This window comes from Corylus avellana, chromosome ca1 (assembly GCF_901000735.1).
Source record: "Corylus avellana chromosome ca1, CavTom2PMs-1.0".
NCBI lineage: Eukaryota > Viridiplantae > Streptophyta > Magnoliopsida > Fagales > Betulaceae > Corylus > Corylus avellana.
In genome coordinates this window covers 14,033,826-14,059,244 of record NC_081541.1, presented here as the reverse complement: position 1 = coordinate 14,059,244, position 25,419 = coordinate 14,033,826, and the positions used below count along the sequence as shown (strand labels likewise).

The 25,419-nt window shown below is 37.6% G+C and overlaps 2 protein-coding genes across 2 annotated transcripts; both read right to left on the bottom strand.

Moving 5' to 3' along the window:
- Positions 1 to 393: 393 nt before the first annotated feature.
- LOC132178022 (cullin-1) lies at positions 394 to 14,065 on the bottom strand. Its single transcript, XM_059590491.1, has 20 exons — positions 13,890 to 14,065; positions 13,145 to 13,321; positions 12,929 to 13,028; positions 12,097 to 12,282; positions 11,823 to 11,870; positions 11,530 to 11,733; positions 11,366 to 11,443; positions 10,357 to 10,446; positions 10,164 to 10,244; positions 9,990 to 10,052; positions 2,973 to 3,008; positions 2,806 to 2,892; positions 2,571 to 2,720; positions 2,428 to 2,483; positions 2,052 to 2,172; positions 1,734 to 1,895; positions 1,500 to 1,643; positions 1,178 to 1,396; positions 929 to 1,096; positions 394 to 829 (listed from the first exon to the last, which is right to left on the bottom strand). The coding sequence occupies exons 2-20, from the start codon at positions 13,282 to 13,284 to the stop codon at positions 728 to 730; spliced, it is 2,235 nt and encodes a 744-aa protein (XP_059446474.1). The 5' UTR covers positions 13,285 to 13,321; positions 13,890 to 14,065; the 3' UTR covers positions 394 to 727.
- A 9,205-nt stretch (positions 14,066 to 23,270) lies between these two features.
- LOC132187729 (zinc finger BED domain-containing protein RICESLEEPER 2-like) lies at positions 23,271 to 24,726 on the bottom strand. The gene is made up of 2 exons (XM_059602183.1): positions 23,427 to 24,726; positions 23,271 to 23,287 (listed from the first exon to the last, which is right to left on the bottom strand). The coding sequence occupies exons 1-2, from the start codon at positions 24,724 to 24,726 to the stop codon at positions 23,271 to 23,273; spliced, it is 1,317 nt and encodes a 438-aa protein (XP_059458166.1).
- Positions 24,727 to 25,419: the final 693 nt, after the last annotated feature.

The window sequence follows — 25,419 nt, the reverse complement described above, 5'->3', positions numbered from 1 at the left end:
GGAGAAAATAGTCTCCGAATGATCATTTCGAGAGGATCCACCTGGCCCCAAATATGCCCAAGGAAATTTGTATTCTTCTTTTATATATAGTTTGACCATATGATATCTACAATCTTAAATGGAGGAGAATTAACATTTATTTTTGAAAAAGAAGTAAATGCAGATGGTTGAGAGAATGATTTTTATCATTTCTCTATGCCCGTTTTAGCATAGGGTACTAAAATTGTCTGCACTAAAAACAAGCTTGAGTAATGCATAAAAAACGAGCGCAATGGGGTCTTCGGATAATTTCCAAGACTGAGAATCAAAATGCAATTGGGAGAAAAAAATAAAATGAAAGATACACATTTCTTTTCAGGCACAGGGGGGGGGGGTGGGTGGTGCAAATAAGCATTTAAAAACAAGCTTGATCTAACGTCATGGGACGGGTAGTGCAGTGAATTACAACACAAAAGTTACAGGACGGGATCCAACCGGTGCACTGGACCACTTTATGGAATCAAATTACAATTTCTCCAACATGCGCGCACAATCTACAGTAGTTGTCCATGCCATGCCTGGCTTCCAAGGCAAAATGTACAAGCATTCTTAGTTGCTGCCTCTAAGCAATCGCCAAAAGGGACACCTCACAATAGTGGCATTTACGTTTCCACCAAGAACTTGTCTTTGCTATTTGCAGCGGCATTAGCATCAATCCATTGGGTGATAATCGAGTGGGAGTGGGTCATCATGCCAAATATCTGAACAAATTGGGGTTATCTTTGTCTCTTTCCAGATAGTCTCGAGTGATCAGATCTTCGATGCGCTTCTTTATTGCCTTGAAATCAGGCTGCAAGCTCACATTCAAGAAACAACAGTCAGTTAAAAGTGATCAAAAGAAACATGAAATAGATTGTATATGAGAGGACAAGAAGTGTTATTAGAAAACCTTGAACATGCGACCCAACTGCTCAACACATTCCATGACCAACTGCTGGTGACCTAAAACTTTACGGCTCTTCATGATGCGCACAATTGAGGCATCAATAGCATACCGTCTATCCTTGTCAACATCTTCTATTACTTTCTTCTTCTCGTCAACAGGAGGCAGAGGAATCTGAAGAAGATATATTCACGTTATCACCAGCACCATCAGTAACTTAAACTAGAACAAGATATTCAGAAAATATCCAAGTACCTTGATCCTCCTCATTTTGTCGGTGAACTTTGAGTTGAACTCGAAGTAATCAGTAGGAGATATTGTTTTTGTGTTCGGCTCCTTGTTCAGAATCTTATACTTGGCACATGACAAGGAGTGGAGCAGTCTCACAACGTCATCATCGGTCAAGTTCAATTCAGTCATGATGTCTGAATAACTCAACCTATCTGAGGAATTGAAAAGTAAGAGCGCCGAAGCCTGTCCCAGAAAAAACCCTCTATATTAGCATAAAGAAATCCACACCAGAACTCAATCCCACAAAAAAGCATTTGTAGAACAGAAAATTTTGTGAATACATCACCTGAACAGTGGTCACAATCAGTTCCATAGTTTTGGGTTCAAATTTCCCACTGATGTTACAAGTACCCAAGGAGTATATCCATGTAAGTTTTCTGTGCTTTGTTTTTGTTTGATAAAATTCGCGGAAAACTTCAACACACTTTACCTAAGAATAAAAGAGAGAGGATGTCAGCAACATCCAAAAAATGATGAACCTTGCATATTTATATAATATCAACAAAAAATTCCAAATTACCATCTCGGGTGGAAGGTTGAGGTCAAAAGACTTGTAACTTGGCCAGAAGCCAGTAGTCAAAACAGTAACAGTCAAGTCAATCCCTGGATTTGTGTGTGGATTATTGTTTAGATAGTCCTCAAAGCTGGTCTGATTTTCCCTAGCCAATGTTAAATCTGTAACCTACAAGAAAGAAAAAAAAATATAAAATGAAAAAGTCTCTACCAGTACCATATTGGATATTGAAATACTGATGAAATATTGGGACCCATCAATATAAAAATTGTACTTAATTAACATCTAAGGTTTCAATTCACAAGAGATTACAAGGCAACTGACCATTCCCTCCATCTTTGAGGTGAACTGACCACCACATTGCTGCTTAAGCTTTGTCAAAATACTCCTCTCATGGTCATCATTTGCACTCTTATCAAAAAGAAGCCGTCGAGCAAGCTTCTTTCTGCCAGCAATCATGCAACATAATTAATCATCTAAAGCTTCTCATTTTAAAGTAAAAACAACGCAATCATCAATGTGCTTTCAATTATTACTATAATTGATGGAAGACAACCAATCATTCGAGAAAAAGACCATATAACTATAGAATTCAGCAAACAGCTCGTTATCACTAATGTAAGTAAAGCAATCATCAGTGTTTCCAATTTTTAAAATAACCGACTAAAGGCAACCAATCATCTGAACAAAAAGACTGTACCTGTAAAATTCTGCGAACAGATCTTTGTCGCTAATATAAGCAAGCAACTTTACTACCTGCGGGCGAAAAAAAAAAAAATTATGACGTTCTTAAATATGTCTATTAGACGTTAAATAGAATAACTCATTAGGAGTATGTAAGACCTTTTCAAGTGTTTCTTCAATGGCTTCATCGCTCAGTTTCTCGCTTCCGCCTTTCTTAAGAATGTTATCACAAAAAGTAGCAAGTAGTTCTGCACTTGAGCTTCCAGCAACACCCTTGTTGCAGAAGACCTCAAAAGCCTCCTTGAGTGCCTACAATAATTGAAGGAACATTTAGATGTAGAGGATCATACGAGTGCCATCATGACAAAACTTGAAGCCATTCTCTAATACAAACCTTGTGAAAAAGAGTATGGTTTTGGAAACAATCATTCACATATGCTAGGTATTTGTCATGCAGCTCAATCACTTTTCTAACAAAAACCTGAAGAGCACACCCTATATCAGTTTTCAATCATTGAACAGTCCAGACAAATTCTACAAGAACAAACTTCATACAGTTACCTGTTCCTGCAAACCAACCACATCCTTCTTCTCTGCCTGTGAAATCAGAAAAGAAAAAACTATGGTGAACATAAAAGCAAAATGAAAGGTTAGAGACTATGGTGTACATAAAAAGATCAGGAGAAAAAATAAGAAGAAGAAGAAGGAGGTTATGCAATGGCTTGCGATAAGTCACTGATCTAAACATTCGAAAGATCTAAATATTATATTTCACTAATTATAAGATGGAATGCAATGTGACTGGTATTTAATGAGAGGCTCAAAGTTAAAGCCTATACGCGCCCCTACTATTGGTCGTGGTTGGTACTACTAAATGGACGCTCTCCATTAGAGAAAATCAACTCCATTTAAAAGATCTACCAATAACGTAAAGTTAGAGAGAAGGTGATTGGAAAACACTATTCAGCTTACTTACAACTTACAAGGCCTGATTTTCTATTAGAATTTTTTTGTTAGTGTTCCAGGAAAAAGGAGAAAAGGCACCAAGAAAACAAAGCACTCCTGTCTAGTAACAGGATGCATGTTTCCAGGATATATAGAATATTAACTAATGAAACATTGTAATAAGAGAGATGCTATTTTTTCATCTCTCATCTATCTCCATCTATGTTGTTTTTCAATCGTACAGATCTAATAGTGAATTTGAAAAATAGATGGATCGGACGAATATCAAGTCTCATTGTAATAACGGCCAAAAAAAGAAAGACTGGATGAAAATCCAGTAATGATTGTCCCTAGCACCTTTAATTCCTTCAATCCACTCGGGTTGTTTATTTAATCATTATATATTTTTATATGATTAACATCAGTCATTGCAATTAATAATTGCAGAATCTACAAAAATTCAATTTCAAAAGATGCCACACAGCCACCCATATACGCTATGATGACCATACACTTTACGGATATACTAATTATGACTATCAATTAGAACAAATCTGTTTGCATTATGCATAAAAGTTTCATTCAAAATTTTCTAAGCCCATTAATGCAACCAATTTAATTTATTCATGTTGTGCTTACCTTTCTACCTTAATCAGTTTTATTTTATATTTCCATATTTTTCAATCAAATCTCTGAAACTTATTCAAATTTGGCCTACTAGAACTCACCGTCCAAAAAATTGCTCAAAACAAGGAACAAATTATAATATAGCCTTAAGGCCTCTGGCAACTAACTTATCTGCTAGAGACCCCATTGTTTACTAAGAAATGAACGCCTACAAAATGACTCACAATCAAGTGCCTCATAATGACACATACTCATTAAGAAAAAAAAAGTAAACCAAAGATATCTAATCTTGAATCTTGTAAAATGGAAATATGTCTAAATAATTCATTCTTTTTTACACTATAAAAGTCTCTCTCTCTCTCTCCCCCCCTTACGTTGTTGCACATAAGCATGTGCTGACTATATATATATATATTGTGTCATCTCAGTTCTAGCTTGGTTGTTTTTGATGGGGTTCTTGAGTTGGTTTTGTGTAGAGACCAAGATTTTTGAGCTTTCGGTTCCAGAAGGGGGCTCAGGCTTGCGTATAGTTGAAAGAAGTCGAGGGGTAGCTCAAACAATGCATGTGGGCAAGATGAATGTGGTTTGGTTGTCGTCCGTGTGGAGATCTTGGTCCAGGGAGAAATAACGACCGAGTTTGCTAAATCACCGAGTAATGGGAACAAGGTCTTTTCAATACAACGATGTTCGAACAAGTCTAGCTGGTATTTGGCGGTGATGGAATACAAGAGTGGTGGTCAGCGAGGTTTCATTGGAATCCCGAACAGACAAGCTCCATTTCCACAACAACTCAATGGTGCAGGCAGTGCTCCAACGGTGTCAATGGGGAAGACGCGGGAGGAAGGTGCGCTAAGTAGGCCCTATGCAGAGGTTCTAGGGAGGGCGAAACTAAAACAAGGAGCAAGTCATCACCAGGGGTGATGATGAACCTAGTTCATTAGGCGAATTGTACGGTGCGCGCTTCGTCCAGCCAGGAGGGCTGCGCTCGAACAATTGTTGTCATACCACCTCCTATATACAAGAACAATGCCCGCGATGGTAACGTTGTAGTATCTGACCCCTTTTATTCCCACTATGGTAAGAGACATGGCAGTACGAGTAGAATAGGGGAAGTGAACTAGGTTTTAGCAAAGGTGAATGAGGGCTAGTGCTCTATGGGGCTGACAGAGTTTTATAAAGTGGACCATGCCAAATTTGTAAAGGAAAAGCCCAGTCATGCAGCGCACGCCCACCCCATTTTCGCAGATGTGGAGCGGGCTTCAACTAAGTTGGAGAAGTGCTTGAGTTCGAAGCAGACCCAACTCGTTTTTAATTTAGTTGTAGGTGTCCAAGGCTAAATTTGCAGAAAGCCCATCAGCCGATAGGTAAAACAAATTCAGAACAGGCTTCAGCTAAGGTGGATAAGGGTGTATGATTTTGAAGCAGGCCCAAGCCCATATTGTTTTTTTTTTTTTTTTTTTTTAAAAAAAAAAAAAAAAAAAAAAGACTCGAATACATGTTAAGCCCACGACGATACTGGTGAGAGAGTGGTGGGTTGGGGGGGTCTTCTTCTTCGGATCAAGGCTCAAGTTCAATAGCAGGTCAGGCGGTTATGAGCTTCGCTCAATCAAGTGTGAGTTGGTGACTCTGCCGGCAATCATTGACGGCACAGGAGTTGCCCATAATTTTGTGGAGGACCTAGTGGGAGAGTTGTTGCATGCCAAAGCCCTTTTGTGTAAGGAGAAGCTCATGATTGCACTTCCACAACACTTACCTCTTCCATTTCCATTAGACACGGTTGGTGATGACGTAGCAATGGTCCCTCTTAGCATTGGGCTTCCAGATTTAAATATCGATGGCAAAGTGTGCAAGTCAAAAAAATTGCTATTTACGGGAAGTTAAGCCTAGCAAAGGTAATGTGTTTGGCCCTGTTTGTCTGAGAAATGACGTGATGAGGGCTAAGTTATCTATTGTAGTGTCTACGTTATACATATGCATATGTTATAGAAGTACCAAACATGTTTTAATATGATTTTAAAGAAGAAAATGTTTTAAAGAAAATGAATTTAACCCAACTATTTTGTTGGTTGGGAATTTTACTTACTAACTCTTTCTGCTCACTCTGTACTATTACTATTTTGCTTTCAGGCTATGATAGCAAGGAATAGGAGGCTGGGATGAGGGATTAGGAGATCATTAGAGATTATAACATGAAACTCTAATTTTATTTTAAATAAGTGCAGTGGCACAAGAAAGAACTTTCAATAATTATGTTGTTATTTTAGAATTGGGACCAAACATGTCTGCAAAAATTAAATTTTTAATTAATGTTATCTTTTATCATTCATTAACTACTACATTATTTTAGTTGGTCTGGTTGACCTTATAATGCTTTTGCGCCTCTGGGAGACTAAGGTGATGAACCTAGCCCTATCTCTGTTGTTGATGCAACACTGCTCTGCTTGGATTTGGAAGTTTTCTTTGGGGTGGAACCCATCCTGTTGAGTTCTTACCCCCCATCCCCTCGATGGAGACACCTATAGGTCTTTAGCTTGGGTTTTACAGAAAGTGAGGGAAATTAGACGTTGTGTGGGGGTATTGTGTGAAACCCAAGCTAAAGAGGAATTCATGGCCTTGCTAACTGTCGTCAAAAAGGGACATTCTTTGAACAAGTTGGGCTCTAGTTCCAAGCTAGGTAATAAAGAAAATAGAAAATCAAAAAGGTTATGCTCCATCAACTATGATTCGAAAGGTGGTAGTTCTAGTCGAGGCAAAGCCAAGGGGAGGGCAATGCTTGGTTTTTATGAAGCGTAAGGTATATTATCAAGTTGAATGAAGTTGGCAAACACCTTAGAGTCAAGAACCAACACAGACAATGGAAGGCATATATTATTTGTTAGCAAGAATCTAAACCGTAGCTCATTTCTTATAGTGTTGTGCGTAGATTGTGGGGATGTCAACACAGATTGGTGTTACTCAGCATCTAGAGGGGCCTCCGGTGGTATCTTGATTATGCGATATAGAAGTGTGGTGGATAAAGTTGAAGAGTATGTAAGGGAGTTTACTCCAGGTTGCTCCTTTAGAAATGTTGAAGATGGCTTCTCTTGACCTTTGGCGGGTGTCTTCGGGCCTAATTGTGATTCTGATAGAAGGGGCTTATGGGAGGAACTGGCTGGCTTGATTAGTTGGTGGAACTTGTTGTGGTGCATTGGGGTGACTTCAATGTTGCTCAATTTCCTAGTGAAAGATCGGGTGAGGCCCATTTTTGTCCCGCTATAATGGAGTTTTCAGACTATTTTTTATCATGGTCTTATGGATATTCTCCTTGTTGGAGGGAATTTTACATGGTCTAATAACCAGGATCCCCCCTCTTGGTTCAAAAGTAATAGATTTCTAGTATGGAACCCCATTTTTCTTATATGTCTCATAAGAGGTTGCCTAGACTTTACTCATACCATTTTTCCATTCTCCTCGATTGTGGAGGCATTCAAAGCGGTAGAAGATATTTCAAGTTCCAGAACACGAGGTTAAAGGCCAAATGCTTCAAGGACAGAGTGAAACAGTCGTGGTCTTCCTAACTTTTCAAGGCTCCCCGAGCTTCACTTTGGCTCAGAAACTTAAGGCTTTGAAAGCTGATTTAAAACTTTGGAACGAGCAGGTGTTTGGCAATGTTGCAAACTAGAATCTCTTGGAGGAGTTAAGTATTCTTGATGGTATGGCGGAGAAGAGAGTGACATGATGAAGAGAAGCTGAGGAAACACATGGTTTTTGGTGCTTTGGAGAGGGTAACCTTATTGGAGATGAGTTGGAGGCAAAACTCGAGGGCTCTTTGGCAAAGATAAGGGGACAAATGCACATAATTTTTCCATCGAGTAGCTTAACTCCAATAGAAGAAACAACTCCATTGAGTCGTTGTTGGTCAATGGTTCAGTTTCCTCTGATCATTCTGAGAGAGAACACATTGTGCTTTTCTATAACAAATTGTTTACAGAACAATTTATTTGGCGGCCCAAACTTGATATTCTCACTTTTGACTCCATTGATGTGGAGTCAAACTTGGTTAGAGAGACTGTTTGAGGAGACTGAGGTGTTGGAGGTGGCAAAAGGTATGAATAGTAATAAGGCGTCGGACCCTAATGGTTTTACTATGGCCTTCTTCCAACCGTGTTGGGATGTGATTAAAGAAGATGTTATGAGGGTATTCCATGATTTTCATGCTAGAGGTTAGTTTGGAAAAAGCCCTAATGCTACTTTTATTGCTCTCATTCCAAAGAAGCCCGAGGCGGTTCATGTTAAAGATTTAAACCTATTAGTCTCGTAAGTGAGGTTTATAAGATTATTGCCAAAGTCCTAGCCCATAAGTCAAAAAAGAATGTAGAGAAGATTATTTTGAAACCCCATAATGTGTTTGTTATAGCTTTCTAGACTTCGTTCTTATAGCTAATGAGTGTTTGAATAACAGGATCAAATTTGGTGTTGCAGGTGCGCTTTGCAAACTGGATATTGAGAAGGCCACGATCATGTTAATTGGGAGTTCCTTTTGTACTTGTTGAGGAGGTGATTTTTTACAAGGCTAACCCATATCACATATGTTATATGTGTGCCTTATTCTTATGCTTTGAAGCTGCATCCGGTTTGAAAATTAATCTGCACAAGTCATAATTGGTTCCTATGGGTAATGTCAATAATGTTGATGGGTCAACCAGTATTTCGAGTTGCAGGGAGTTTGGGGGAGTATCTTTAGCGTTATGTGCATGAGAGATACGCCTTATGGTGAGTCGCAGTGTACAATAAGTATGACAGCTCGTGGAGTGGGTGGTGTTTTAATGAGGTTTATGGGTCGTATTGGGTGCAGTTATAGAAAAATATCAAGAGGATTTGGGGGGGAATTTTCTAGTCATACCAAGTTTGAGGTGGGTAATGGTTTCAAGATTAGATTCTAGCACGACTAGTGGTGCGGGGATCAAGAACTTAAGGAATCTTTCGCGGTTTTGTATAGTATTGGTCACATAAAAGATGCTTTAGTGGTAGACTACTTGGAGTTACCTAGTAGTTCTTTACTTATCAATAATTATAACAAAAAGAAAGGGGGGGAAGAAGAAGAAGAAGAAGAAGAAGAAGATATCTAGTGGTTTTAGCCAGTGGAATATAAGCTTTATTAGAGTAGCTCATGATTAGGAGGTGGATATCTTTATTTCGTTTTTCAATATGTTGTATTCCCTCTAATTGAAATAGGGAGGTGCAAAAACAAACTACGTTGCGTCCCTTCCAAGAGAGGTTGTTTGATGTTAGATCTGTCAATAACGTCCCCGTACCTCATGAGAACACCCCTTGTCCTTGGAAGAGTATTTGGCGACATAATGTTCCCTGAGAGCAGCATTTTTTGGACTACCGCCCCAGGGAAGATCCTCACCACGAATAACCTAAGAAACAGCGTGTCATTGTCGTTGACTGGTGTTGTATGTACAAAAGGAATTGGGAGACTATGGATCATCTTCTTTGATGATTCTAAGATCGTTAGTGCTTTATGAAGTGCTATCTTCAGTTGTCTTTAGTTAGAGCTTAGGTTATGCCTAGAAGAGAAGTAGACATTTTTGTTTGTTGAAGAGATAGTCCTCAATGTGCAGTCATGTGGAAGATGGTTCCATATCGCCTTTTGTGGTTCCTTTGGAGGGAAGAAAATTATAAATGTTTCCAAACCGTGAGAGAACAGTGGTGAAACTAAAGTCTTTCTTCTTCAAAACTCTTTACCATTAGACAGCTGCCTCAAGTCTTAATTTGCTTAGTTTTCATGAATTTCTCGACTTATTTTCTATTTCTAGTTAAGTGTTTCTGTTGTATACTCCTTGTATACATGGGTTGTGCTTTTTGCACTTTAAATGATATTTCGATTACTAAAAAAAATCATTCTTTTGTAATGGATATAAGAGTTGCATTTTGTCCCTCGGTGATATATAAGTGGAAAATGAACCTCTCAGAATAAAGAGGAAAAAAATGGAATAAAGAGGGGAAAATCAAAGCAAAGACCTTCTTGTTGCTTGCTGCATCTTCTGCTAGTTTGACCAAGGCCGTTCCTTCAGCAGTAACATGCTGCATTAGAGAATAGCAGAGAAAATCTTTGAGACTTAATGAGAGAAAGACACATTAGACCCCCTTTAACTAGAAGAGAAGAGGATGAAGCCCAAGTTGGAAGCTACTAACCTGCTTAAATATGCTGGAAACAGGATCTAAACCTCGAGGTATTTTAGAAAAGAGCCTGAACATTCTTGACAAATCTTCCACCTTAGACATCATTAAGCCAGACAAAATAAGGTTATAAGAAAGAATAAGGAGTTGCTTGATTTTCAAATACTTTGTGCAACATCATTTAAATAATAGGATAATCACCCAGTACCTTGTCATCTCTAAGCAATGCATGGCATCCAGAGTTATCTTTTTCAAGTAGTTGGGTTGCATACACAGACAACAACTCATGTTGAACTTTCTAAAAGGAAGAAAAAAGAAGTCACAATAACAAAGTAACAGCCAGATTTGCATATTTTGTAATAAAACATGGAAAGGGACTGTAAGAATCAACAAATCTTTAATAAAAATCTTTCATTAGCCTAATAAATCACGATCCATTAAACTACTACACCAAAAAGTTGGATATTAAACAAAAAGGAAAAAAAAATCAAATTTATTTCCTCGGTTTTCAATTTCGACAATTACGTCCTTAGGTTTTCCTCTGGTTCCAAATAGCTCCCTCTGTCAACCTACCGTCCAAGTAATTAACGGTATACCACGTCAAACCAATCAAATAATGCCGCGTGGTTCTCGCTTGACACGTTATGTGCCAACGTAAATGCCATGTGACAAATATACCCTAAACAAAATTAAAGAAAGGTGGCCGGCCACCCTTAATTGGTGAGGGGTGGCAGCCCTTCTGCTATGAGCGGCAACATCCCTTCACCGGGGGTGGGGGTGGGGGTGGCTGCTCATGGCTGCCCCTCACAAAGAGGGGAAACTATCCCTCGTTTGATGACGGGTGACGGGTGGCCCCTCTTATCAATTAGGGGTGGCCACCCACCCATCTCCAGGGGTGGTCGGCCACCTCTTCTTTTTTTAAAAAAAAAATATTTGAATTTTTCAATTTATGGTATATTTGTAATTTAAAATAATTGTGCCAAGTGGCATGTGTAGTTGGTATATAGCGTGTTAAATCAAAGCCATGTGACATTAATTGATGGGTTCGACATGTCATACCGTTAATTTAATTGGATGGTAGGTTGACAGAGAAACTTATTGTAAACCAAAAGAAAAACTAAGGACTTTATTGTCGAAATTAAAAACCGAATGACTAAACTGAAATCACATGAAAACTTAGGAACTAATTTTATTTTCCTAAAAGGAAAAGGTCAAACCTCCAGTAGCTTTGGCTCACTACTAGAATGCAAGTAATGAGAAACCCTGTCTTTCTCCCGTTTCAAGCACTCCTCTGCCTAGAATACGGAAATACACGTTAGAATTCATTCAATATGCAGAGAAATTTACTTTGTACCAAATAACATAAACATATAAAGCTTACTTTCAGCATATAATCTGGACAAGAATCTTCTGAAATCCAGCTATTAGCTTTCCGAGAATAATATGCAGCAGTGTCTTTAAGCATCGCTGCTTCAAAGTCATTTTCATACTGATCCATTTGCCCCATTCCAATCTCGACAAATATATCTAAAACATTCTTCAATAGAGCTCGGTCAATCTGCTCTCCCTCACGTTCTTGATCAATCTGATTTGGAAAAAAAAAAAAAAATTAAGTAAACTTATATGGGAACTATACAAGTGTCGTCTATATTCTAGGCGAAAGCACAAACATACCAGAGAAATTACAGCATCTCTTACTTTCCCATTTAACTCCTGGTACACCTGAAATCAGAACAAATGCACCCTTTGTATCACGATTTAATATATCTTATGAAGAAAATGAACACCAAATTGGATTCTCCAAAAAAAAAAAAAACAAATAGACACCAAATTGGATGGAAGATGGTCTAAAGTTTTAATTTGGAATCTGGTACCAAGAGGCAATGAAATGATCTATACAACATGAAATAGGATGGAATCATCATGTCAGGGTTTAGTCATGACGTACCTGATCACGGAAGCAAGTGAGTCCAACTTCATTGAGGGGAGGAAGTGACCTCCGAGCGATAAAATATCGATCAAGATAATGGAAGAAACGAGAAAGCCATCTCACCATAACTTTGTGGTTTGCCCACCTTTTCACAAGCTCTCTCAACATAAATTCATCATGCTTCTCCTTTATAGATGGCAACACCTGTACACGACTCGAAGTCATCAAAGTCAATTGTATGAGAAATAAATATACATAAATACATATGTAAAACAAATTAGAACTAAAACTCCATAAGACAATTCCTGACCAAACAAACATCCTACACATCTTGGTAATTTGGCTTTCCCCACCGTTTTCCTCACACCAAATAAATAACTAAAAATGCTGACATATAGTACTAATCTCAAAACCCAAACAAACAACAATACCATTAATTTTTCTTCTCAAAGAAAAGAAAAATAAAACTTTCTTAATTCTTCAAGATAGTGGTAGCTATTGAGAACCTAATTGACAGCAAACTTCTGAGAATGGCATAACAAGCAGTAATAAGATTATATGGAGAGATTGTGTTTCCAAAGCTTCCTAATTCCATTTTCGTGGGGGGAAAAGGCAACAAATGATTGACAAGTAAATGTGAAACCCATTGAAAAAAAAAAAAAAAAAAAAACAGAGCTCTTCAGTCTAAAACTTTTATATTGAATCCCCTACCTCCCAACGTGATATTCAACAGCAATTAGTTTTAGCCACAGAAACCCACGTTTCACATTTCATGTTACACCAACAAACTCAAGTGACTTCAATGCCACAGTAAATGCAATAACACATATATACATAAAATGTTCCTCACCGTCGAAGTTATGTATTCTTCAAATGACTCCCGGTACTTGTCATAAAGCTGTTGGGAGTAATCATGAGGAGGCTTCTGAGTACACATGTTATAGATGGTTCTGTACGTAATAAGTAAAGGAAAAATTACAAGGTCATAATCATCTCCATCAAACTCAAACTTCGAAGCATACTACAATTACAACAATAACTACAGAAACAACATAGAAATGGATACGTGTAGAGCATCATGTAGTCCTCGGAGCTGAACTGTGGCTCGGGCAGCCCTTCTAGAATGTTCTTCAGCTTTGTAATCCCCTTCTGCATGAATTCCCATCCCTGCTCTAAATCGATGGTCTTTCGCTCACTCATCGTCATACCGCCACCGCCTAATTCCTTAACCCAAAATCAAAATCTGCAAAACAATACACCGAATCTTAAATCCCCATTTACGTCCTAGCGCCAAATGATAACAAATTCATAAACATTTACTCCAAGAAAACCAGAGAGCTACTTCTAGCACAACATGGACCCTAATAAAAGCTTTCAAATGCATAATTAAAACCTAACATAAACTCTAAATCTAAAATCTGTGCAAATTTCCCTCTCCTCAGTCCACAAACCTAATGCTATGTTTGGAAGCTGAGGAAACATGGAAAAGCAATCGAAAGCTCCATTTACAACTTGCAAAATTCGGAGGCGTTGCCATACGATCCCAAATTCTCACTTCGTTCCTCTTTTCCCACAGTTTCTCAGCAGCCAAACGAAGCCCGATATTCAAAAACCAGCCAAATCAAACTTCAAAACGCATAATACAGAACAAACCAATCACTCCAATCGGAGCACTAAAATCAAGCTCAGAACTAACTAACCTTCAACGAAAACCACAAAATTATCACATTAAAGAGATCGAGATTTTGTAATTACAGATACAAAGAAAAAAAAATTAAATCTAAAAGACTAAATAAAGGAGAGAGAGGGACCTGTAATTGAGAAGAACGAGGAGAGAAAATTCTAGAAGCGGAGGTGAGTAGAGAAGGAGGAGGAGAAGCCGAGCTCCGAGAGAGCATTGATGAGGAAAGAGAAACTGTTGAAAAAGAGAGTTGTTGCGGTGTGAGATGGAGAGAGAGAGAGAGAGAAGAGGGGGAGGGGGCGCTGATTTCTGTTTGGCTGTGGATTTTGGTAAAATAGCTTTTAGAAAGTGCTATATAGTAAATAATTTTGTTTTACTTTTACCTAAAGTCAAAATATAGAAAACTATGGTGAATTTTAGAATAATTTTTAGGAGAAAGCTTTTGCATCTACGGAAAAAAAAAATTCCTTTCTTTTATTTTTATAAATTACTCAAAATACTTAAAGATATTTTTATTTCTATTTTATGAAAGTATTATTAAAAGATTTAACTAGTTTTACTTAGTATCTGTTTGAAATTGTGTTTGAAAGGCCTAAAAATACTTTTAACACTCAAAAAATTTGTTTAAAAAAAAAGTATTTAATTGGTAAAAAAAAATAAAATGTGTTTTTAAAGGTCAAAAAAGTCTACAAATTGCCAAAGCGAACTTAATAAAAGCTTAAAAATAAAGCTTTAGCCTAAAAACTCTTTTTGACTTAAAAACTCTATTTTTCAAAAACAATCTTGAACATACTCTTAATACTTATTGCCTATTTGGTGTTTGGATGGTGGTGCCTGATGACGTGAGAGGGGCGAAACTGTGTAGGCCTTTTCCAAGATTTTAAAATTATCCTTAAAATTTAAAATTTTACTCCTAAAATTTATGGATTTTTATGAAATATCCCTTCAAAAATTAAATTTTTACTCCTAAATTTTTATTTTTAAAATTTTGCCCCTCACTCTTAATTGTATAGTTCTGCCCCGCCCGATGAGTGTAGAAAACATTACTAAAGATGTAAGAACTTTTTTTTTTTTTCCTCTTTATTCCTTTCTTTTACGCGGTGTTCGGACTCAAACATTTTCTTGGACATTTGAATTTTTACAGACGTGACTATTTTCATATTTAGAAATGATTAACAATCTAATATAATTCTTGTTAATATGACATTCTTATATTTGATTTATTGATAGGCATTTTGGAGAAATTATTTATTCTTTTCAAAATAACCTTCATTTTCTTATAGTTTGCATGTTTTACTACCAACAAAAAGAAACACGTCTACACCTTTATCTTTGTAGGCATTATTATCATTCTCATCAACCTTACTTTCTTATTTTCCAAATTCTCGATTACGTTATAAAACATACAATGAATTCTTTTATAGGAAATTTTTGTATTAATAAAAAGTATTTGAATATGAACATAAAAGATTTTGATAGTTCATACGAATGATTTTTCTCTTTTGGGTGAAAATTTAATGGAGGACTAAGAGAAAATATGAGAAGCAATCGCAGGAAAAATTAGTCTAAATAGTATTCTCATTGGACTCTATTTATAGAGTCTCAATCACAACTCTTGGCCAAGAGTTGTGCACGTTCCTCTTATCATATAACCTTTGTGAAAGTTATTACCTTCCATGGGGATAATTAAGTGTAAGGATAACTAGACTGATTAAAGTGTGATCACCCCCATATTATCATCTCCTACTTGATCATATTATTATATGTGGTCATGAACTCTAGTTGTACATGATTATCTTGGTACAAAAATAAAAATAAAGAATCATGTCAACTTATTATCTATGAGATCCTATAGATAGTCGTTAGATCATAACACTCTTGATGTGTGCACACTTATGTCATTTTATCTAACCACACTTTTTACCATATGTGTCTTTATAATACCCGAAAATAAATTAGGGTTAAGTACACTATAATTATGATGCTAGGGTTAGTTCTCATTTGGTAAAGTGTCAGACCTTGGACTCTTTAAGAATTTACTATTGCACCGACGTTCAACAAAGGTGCCAATGCCTATAATACTGAAAAATTAGCTTCATGGTAATCAATGAGTATGAGATCAATTACGGTGTGAAGTTTAAGGAATAATTCCTAAAAGACGAGAAAGTATTGGAAACACCATCTTAATAGGGAATCTTAGATTTTCAAATCCCAAGAATGCACTCAAAAATATTGGGATAGATACCACGACGTTCTTCTCGAAAAGAGCTTTCCGGAATGAGGTTCCATGCACAATTCCAAGACCCGTAACAAGAGTTATGCCTGTTTTACTGAACACTGCGCAGTTGGTCAAATTGCTGAAAAGTCAACTGTGAACGCTCGCTGGTTTTGGCCGAGCGCTCGCTGACCAAAATTACAGACATGCTTTTTAGAGCGTCAGAAAGGTACAGACAGGCTTTTCGGGCGTAAGTCCAACAGTACACCAAATGCTCAGTAGGAGACCACCCGAGCACTCGTTAACCAATTTTTGGACTGCTAGATAAGAACCAAACGCCTAACAAAAGCTATAAATAGTACCCGAGCGCTCGCCCCTTCACAAAATAACTCATATAGCACCCATAGGCCAGCCTTATAAATACCCCTCCCAACTCGACCCCTAAGCCTCATTCTGCCCATGTTGCCCTTTAGAACCCATGCTTGAATGATTTTGTGAGTTTTGTGAGTTCTTGGAGGAAAATGAGAGATTTTTTGGAGGTTTTGCTTCAAGGAGGTAATCTTCTAAGCCTAGCTTGTTCCTTACTTAGTTGTTATGTTGTTTAAGTAATTTTCATAGTTAGCTTAGTTGGTAGTTTTGAGCTTCTAGCTATGTTGTTGCCCTTAATCTTGGTTTAAGCATAGGTTAGCGTTTCATTCTTGTTGGGCATATTTATTTATGCATGGAGACATTGTTTTGGGTTAGGACCTGTTAAAAACTCTTTTTGTGGCCTTAGGACCAGTTGAGAAGGCTTAGGAGATCGTTGGACCAAATGAGGTTTTACTTGAACCTCTTTAGCCGAACGCTTGACCTAAGGGACAAGCGCTTGCCCAGAGACATCCCAAGGAACGCCTTTTTGGCCCAACATTCTACAGTCCCTATTTTATGTTTTAAGTTCGTTTTAGCCCGGGTTTAGAACTAATGTTAGGCCGTTTCTCAATATTCGAGGTTATTTAGCCTCAATGAGATTTTATGGAGGAACCTTACAACCCGGGTGAGTACAAACTCACATGGATACTTGTTGTTACTTTTCCCGCATTGCACGACTATTTTATATATATAAAACATGCATATTTACAATTCTCATAAAATACATTTCAGAACTACTGTAAACTCTCTTTGTGAAAACGTATGTTGTTTAACAAGATAATGATGAAATTTGTAAAAGCATGCATGTAAAAGACTGCTAAGATTAATTGCATCGTATGACATAGTATACCGGTACGTGCAGGATAACGACCATAGGCTTGCTATATAGGTTAACTTTTGTGGTCAAATGTGTGTGGGGGGGGCCTTGGATCCAGTGGTTGTTTCATGACTAGCACATCCATTGCCTAATGTTTGGTCACTACAGGACATACATCACTAGTAACGTGGGCCACCCAAGGTCAGACTTGGTCGGGCTGCTAGTGTTATGGACGGTAGCGTACAATATCCGGGGCACTAGTATTGTATTACAGGTCACTCGGGACAGTGTCAATCCTGCTGAGAATGAGTAATATCTCGAGTAGACCATATTGCTGAACTATGACATGATTCTCATATTATAGCATATATTATATCTATATTGCATACATGATAAACTGTCACCTCATAATGCTGTATGTGCTTTATAAGTAACTAAGTTCACCATTTAATGACGGGTACTTCATGTGCATTTATACTCACTAAGTCATCGAATTTACCCTTGTATTATTTCTCATTTTTCTCCATATGTACAACTATGCTCTTATAGATAGTTTAGCAGAAGATGGATACCACGAAACATCCGATTATCTTAGAGGATTTGATCCAGGAGATGCTTGAGGACTTATTGAGAGCTTAGGCAGGTGCTTATGGTAACCAGTACTTTTGGGTTATGCTGTAGACTTAAGAGCTTTGATGCATGCTTGCATATTAAGGTATAGAATAGATCCCTTGTAAAGATGATGTGTATAGCGTGATTTCAGCTACTTTGATGATCTTTGGCAGATACTCTGGTTGTAATGATTAATGTTTATAGAATCTTAATATTTCCGCTACTTAGTATCCTCTCTTTTTGAGAAGTAGAGATCCCTAAGTCTTTTTCCTTGCGGAATAAGGCTGGGAGACGAATCGTGAAGTTAATTACCAGTTAATTAATTTCTGGGGCGTTACAGTCTTATAGACGACATGTTAGGGGTGACTTCATTTTACTATGTTTTCAAGCAAATGACATCAATTATCCATAGTTGGGAATAAAGTCCACACCAATTCTACAATTGATGACTTTATCCATACACAAAACCATGTGTAAACCTACTTTGAATCTTTCTCTCAATTACTCTCTTCAAATTTTATGTTTTTTGAGGTTTTCATTGGTACACCTTATCAATGTTTATTACACTATATACCAAACTCATCATAATACCTTTTAGTGGACTTCTATTAATGTCAGTTTATAATGTATGTTCCTCATAAGTGTCATATACCCTTAACTAAGCATATGTTTCTTATTAGGCAGAAGTACATACTATCATTCATCCAAGCGTCTCTGAATCCTTCTGATTATGCTGCAAACCATGTAGCTGTCTCTTAAGTGTTTTCCAATCCCATTGTTGCTACATGTTCTCTAAATTTATCTAAAGATAACCCTTTGGTTATGAGATCTGTTGAATAATGACTTGATTTCACAAGTCACGGTGGGGCTTCTTTTTTATTGGTTGCTGTTATGTGGTTTAATTTAGCCATGTTTTGTCTCTTGTGAAAATGTTTCTTAGAGAAGCATTCTTTTCCTTAGTCGTAGAATGCTTCATGGAAAAGTTTTGTTTGACTTTGCCATCAATAGTCGGCACGCACGAGCCACAATTCTGAGACCTCTTTCCCACATCATGTGCGATAATGCGAAAGAACTTGCCGTTGACCACATATTTGTTATATTAGACTGCTGAGATCATCGGCCATCTACAATACATTACTAGTTTGTCACCCATATCTTTCCTGCATCGATCGTCGGAATAATCGACTTACGAGTCATATACAATGATGAAGTGTAGTTAGTGCGATGAGGAAATATTTTGGAATTTACAAGGTGTGCATGACATTAATCATACGTAGTCATGGTGCCAATCGCAAAATTGCTCAAAATGTTGGGTTTCCCACTGATCATCCATCGTTCGCCCCTTATTTGCAATTTGCTTTATCGAATCCTTGTGCATCCTACATTTTGAAATAAAATCAATTAATTATAATTCACAACTAACGGTGTTGCATGATATGAACATGCATATCTTGATTACAAAATACTCACGTCCGCAATTAGAGGAACTCATTTAAGTTAAACATAATGTAACGGTGAATATGTGTCAACGTGAGTCGGTCAAGGACAACTCGGGTTCCCCCTTTAGGCCCATCCGGGTTTTGTTGCGGCCTATTGTGAAATGTCGATGCGTTCTCTAAATACATCAAACAGAACGTCACCAACTCGGTTGCTACGTAGCCCTCCGCAATGCAGCCCTTAGGAGCTGCTTTATTGCACACAGTAGATTTGAACCCCCCGAGGCTCCTATATATCAAAATTAGTCAAAATTACATCTAATAATTGTTTTTAAATAAATAAAGTGCAACAAAATCTTAATTTTAATTTTTTACGCGAAATTTTACCTCTCTGCCGGATACATCCACCTATACTGTACCTGTCCACCGAGTTGACATTCACAGACAAGATGCACGACAAGGTGAGCCATGTTGGTGAAAAAACTGGGGGGAAATATATGTTCTATCTTGCACAGAGTGATATAGATGTCAGTCTCAAGTCGGGCCATATCCTCTTGTGTCAATGCCGTTGAACATATGCCCTTGAAGAATGTAGACATCTCAACCAGAGGTCTAACCACGTTACCGGGCGGTGATCTACGCAATGCAATCGGGAGAAGTTGTTGCATCAATACATGACTGTTATGACTCTTCAAACCCGATATCATTCGGTCCTTAAGTTTTACACATCGAAAAATGTTCGAGGCATATCCGTCTGACACCCTTATATTTCGAAGCACTTTTAGGAAACTAGTTTTATCCTCCTTCGACATCGTGTGGTAAGTATGAGGCATATAGATTCTCTTATCATCACCCGTGAAAGGATGAAGTGTATGTCTCAAACCCATTTCTTCCAAGTCTTTACGGGCTTGAAGGTTGTCCTTCGTTTTTCCCTTAATGTCGAGTATTGTGCCAATTATATTGTCTATCACATTTTTCTCTATGTGCAAGACATCAAGGTTGTGCAGCAATAAATTATCCTTTCAGTACGGCAATCGAAAGAAAATACTTTTCTTCTTTCACAATACATTATCAGTCATTTTTCTCTTTGCATGTGAATTATCAATGTTAACTAACTTACCGACACTCTCATCCCCAAATACCATCCCTTCTAACTATTTTAGGATTTTATCTTCATCTGGCATATCGAGGGCACATTCTAGTTCTTGGTTTCCATCAAATGTCATTTTATTCCACCTCCACGAATGATCCATGGGCAAGTATCGCCTATGCCCCATAATGCAAAATTTATTTTTGTGTTTTAACCGTCTAGACCTTGTTGCATGCATACATCAAGGGCATGCCTTTCCACCCCTTGTAGGCCACCCAGACAAGTCCGCGTATGCCGGGAAGTCATTAATTGTCCACATCAGCTGTACTCGGAGCATGAAATTCTTTTTCAGGGAGACATCAAATGTTCGTACCCCCACATTCCATAATTGCTGTAATTCCTCAATTAAGGGTTGCATGTAGACACCTATATCCATTCCAGGTGAACTTGGGTCTGGAATAATCAGGAATAATATGAAAGACGCTTGTTTCATGCACCTCAAAGGCGGCAGGTTGTACGGTATAAACATTACAGGCCAAGTACTGTGGGATGTGCTTATGTTTCCAAAAGGATTAAATCCATCCGAGGTTAGGCCAAATCTTATGCTCCTACTGTCCGCTGAAAACTCTGGATATAAATTGTCGATTGACTTCCATGCTTCGCCGTCGGCTGGATGCCTCAATACGCCGTCCTTAGTGCGGCCTTCTGCATGCCACCTCATATAGAATGTAGTATGCTCTGACATAAAAAGCCTCTGTAGTCATGGTATGATAGGAAACTACCGTAAAACCTTGACCGGATGTCTTTTACTAGATGATATGGGGTGGCCATCTTCATCCAAATGAATTTTGTCATTCTATTTAGATTTTTCACATTTAAAACATGAATCTAAGTTCTTATTGTCCTTCCAGAACAACATACAATTATTGCGACATGCTGGAATCTTCTCATACTCGAGTCCCATGTCCTTTAGAAACCGTTTGGCCTCCATCATCTGCAGACAGCAACTGATTGATGAACTTGAGGAAACACGAGAATATCGTGTTACTAACTCCACCCACACACTTCAAATTGTACAGATGTACAGTAGCACTCAGCTTGCTATGTTTGGTCTTATCATGAAGTGGTTTGTTTGCCTTTTTAAGCAATTTCTTGTACTTTTGTACTTCAGCTCCATCGGCTTTGTCATACACAATGTGTTCTTCCTCTCCATGCGCCTCAACCCGAGGTTCACTATTGTCATCTCTGACTTTGTGCATGCCGAATGTATCACGCAACATGGCGTACATATTTCCACCCTATTCAGTGCTTGCACCCGTAGCTAGGGCTGGGCACGGGTCGGTTCGGGGCGGGTTTGGAGTTTTTTACCACCCGACCCGTGCCCATCGGGTTTGATAAACCCTTACCCGTTACCCGGGTTGTATGCACTAAAACCGCCGGGTTTTCGAGTAGAACGGGGCGGGTTGCTCGGGTTGCTCGGGGCGGGTCGGGTATTTTTAATGGGATCAATTTCAATTTAAGTCCTGGTTTTTTTGTAATTTTTTTAGAAAAAACTGGTTTTTTGTAATTTTTTTTTTAAAACTGGTTTTTTGTAGCTTTTTTTAAAAACTACATTTGGACTAAAACCCATCAAGAATTCATTGTCTTGTATTGTTTACAATTTTCATAAAATATATGGTTGGATTTTTTTTTGTGTGTGAATCAAATAACTCTAACTAACTCTACCTGGAGTCCTGGACAGTAGGGCACTAAACAAAAAATCTAACTACAAAATAACCCTACGTAGACAATAGAGCACTAAACAAAAAATCAAACTACAAAATAATTCTACCTGGACAGTGTCACAGTAGGGCACTAAACAACTACCAAAAAAGAAAAAAAAAAAGCAAATAAAATGTATGTTTAACAGTTGCAGTGTTGCACATATTACATAAATAAAATTTAAAGGGCAAGCACACATAAAACTCTGTTACATCAAAAATAAAAGTTACAAAATCCAAGCTATTGGCCAACAAATCACTAGACCACCAGGCCTAGGCTCCTAGCAACAAAATCCAACAGCCACCAAGCAGAATGCAGCTTTAAGTCACTAATCATCCTCAAGTAGAATGCTGATATTCTTCAAAGTTATTTCTACAAAGAATGAATCAAAAAAAAATTACAATCTCAATTGAAATAGTTAAATGAAATTTGTAAATAGGAAAACAAATTAAGAAGTAAACTAAAATGATCAAAAAGCTTACCTGATTCAAGCTTATAACTTTCAGGATCATCAACCACATCTGAGTCAGAACTTAAAGGTTTTGATCTTAACCAGTTTTGTGCACATATCAATGCTTCAACCGTTTTTGGGGCCAGTGAACTTCGAAAAGGATCCAACACACGTCCTCCTGTGCTAAAGGCCGACTCTGAAGCAACTGTTGTAATGGGAATGGCCAACACATCTCGTGCTATTTTGGCAAGAATTGGGAATTTGGTTGAGTTCACCTTCCACCAATTTAAAATATCGAAATTCACATTCGCTTTTTCAACATCCTCCATCAAATATCGATCGATCTCCGATTTGCTTTCCATATCACCTTTAGAAGTTAGGTATTTATGAAACCTATTCATGAAGTAAAAGTTGGCACTCTCAGTTTCTTCTATTTTCATTGAGGAACCTTGAAGCAATTCACTACCATGTTGAACTTGAGATGAACTCTGTCCAACATTGTAGTGATCATATAATTTGTTAAGGCATGACTTCAATTTTTTCACCATCTCCTCACATTTCTTGTCACCAAGCACATCTTTGAACCAATATTCCAATGACTCCAATTTGGTTCGTGGATCAAGTACAACCGCAACAAACATCATCAAGTTAACCTTATCATTGTTTTCAAGATCCCCCCAATATTTATTGTACTTCATCATCATCCTCTCTGCCATAGAACTCAATACAAAATCATCACTATTAATATACTCTTGTAAATGCATTTGAATGCCACAAACTTCTTGAAAGTACATATTAGATGTACAATATAAAGACCCCGAAAGTCGCATTGTGGCATCATAAAAAAGTTTGAGAAACTTAAGAAAAATCCTAATACGATTCCAATCAACACATGTAGGAGGTCCCAAACCCTCTTTCTCATTCTTTTCCTCATTCAATGCACTCTTAAAGTTTTTATCAAACTCTTCCATAAGTTGAAAAGCAGATTGACATTTTTCAGCACCTTCCAACATCAAAAATGTAGAGTTCCATCTAGTTGAAACATCAAGACACAACAAACCCTTGAAAGAAATTTGTTCTCTTTCAATACAACCCTTAAACTTTTCAAATCTTGCAGGTGAAGACTTCACATACTTCACCGCACTTCTAACCCTCACAATGGAGTCATCTACCTCTTTCAAATCATCAGTCACAATAAGATTTAATATGTGTGCACAGCACCTGATATGCATAAACCGACTCTCTAATATGGCACCCTCCTTATTACCAGTTCTCCTCTTCACAAACTCCAAAGCAGCATCATTGGTAGAAGCATTGTCAACTGTGATAGTGAAAATGTTACGAATACCCCACTCAAGCATACACGACAAAATCTTCTCCCCAATGGTATCAGCTTTGTGATTAGGAATTAAACAAAAGTTTATAATTCTTTTGTGTAAGTTCCAATCACTATCAATAAAATGGGAGGTGATTACCATGTAATTAAGGTTTTGAACCGAAGTCCATGTATCAGTGGTAAGACAAACCCGAACTCCAGTTGTCATAAACATTGCCCTCAACTTTTCCTTCTCAGACAAGAAGAGCTTAATACAATCCTTCATCACAGTATAACGAGAAGGAATTGAAAACCTAGGCTCAACTATATTCATGAAATCCCGAAACCCTTCACCTTCTACAAACCTAAATGGCAACTCATCCTTAATTATCATCTTCGCAATTGCTTCCCTTATTTTCCCAGCATTGTATTTAGTAATCACCAAATTACCAACAGTTCCTTCTCCCATTGCCATTTGGCCTTCCCTCTTAACCTCAAAACTTAACTTTGATTGTGACTTATCAAACTTACTGGAATATTTTTTGCAAGTATTCTTCAAATGTGTTAGCATTGATGAAGTACCTAACCTTTTACTGTGACAACTAAACAATTTCTTGCAATAATTGCATTGTGATTTAGGATCCTCGGGATCACCCCCCTCTACCTTGGTAAAATGTTCCCAAACCATTGATGTTTGCTCAGATTTTTTAGGTTTTGGTGGGAGAGCTAAACTAGGGTTTTGAGTGCCAACACCAACACATCCAATAGTATCATTATCAATGGAAGGCATAGTACTATCACTACGAGTAGGAGTAGATGAAGCAGAACTAGAACCCATACCACTAGATGAATGACCAGCCATGAGTCTACAATAAATGGAAGAAAAAAAAAAAAATCAACAATTTATAAAATAGGAAACAAATAATTAATTGACATTTACATCAATTAAAAGTTGGGCCCTTTTACTGCCCTAATTAGCAAAATCAACCCAAGTTAAATAATCAGCAAAATCAAACCCAAAATCAGACCACAAACCAGAAACCTAATCAGTACTGCATAATCAGCAAACCAGCAAAATCATTAACAGTTGGCCCTTTTACTAATTAGCAAAATCAACAAAATTAACTAATCAGCAAAATCATTAAAAGTTTTTTACAAATCAGCAAAATTAACTAATGAGCAAAATTAGACAAAAAAAAAATACCAAAAACCAAAAACATAATCAATACTACATAATCAAAATAGACCAAAAACCTAAGCACTAATCAGTAGTCCCTACTCACAGACCAAAAATCTATTCATACCAATTTACCAAATATGAGAATTGAGATTTCTTTACCTACTGCCGAGGGGTGAAACCGTGAGAGTCGTGAGACTGAGACGCAGCTAAGGCAGCTTGATTCGTTCACGAAGGTCAATGTGACTATGAGCCTGTGAGAGCCGAGAGGGATAGAGAGAGAGAGAGAGAGCATCAGTTAATTTAGTTCACTTCCCATAGAGAGAGATAGAGAGAGAGAGAGAGAGATGAGAGAGAAACCTAGGATCGATGAGGTTA

What these genes read in the sequence shown, in the direction of transcription:
- LOC132178022 (XM_059590491.1), bottom strand. Translation starts at nt 13,284, where the DNA reads ATGACGATGAGTGAGCGAAAGACCATCGATTTAGAGCAGGGATGGGAA. An exon ending in GAGATGCTGTAATTTCTCTG is followed by an intron (nt 11,734 to 11,822) that starts GTATGTTTGTGC and finishes TTTCCAAATCAG; the next exon opens with ATTGATCAAGAACGTGAGGG. An exon ending in CATTGCTTAGAGATGACAAG is followed by an intron (nt 10,245 to 10,356) that starts GTACTGGGTGAT and finishes ATGATGTCTAAG; the next exon opens with GTGGAAGATTTGTCAAGAAT.
- LOC132187729 (XM_059602183.1), bottom strand. Translation starts at nt 24,726, where the DNA reads ATGGCTGGTCATTCATCTAGTGGTATGGGTTCTAGTTCTGCTTCATCT.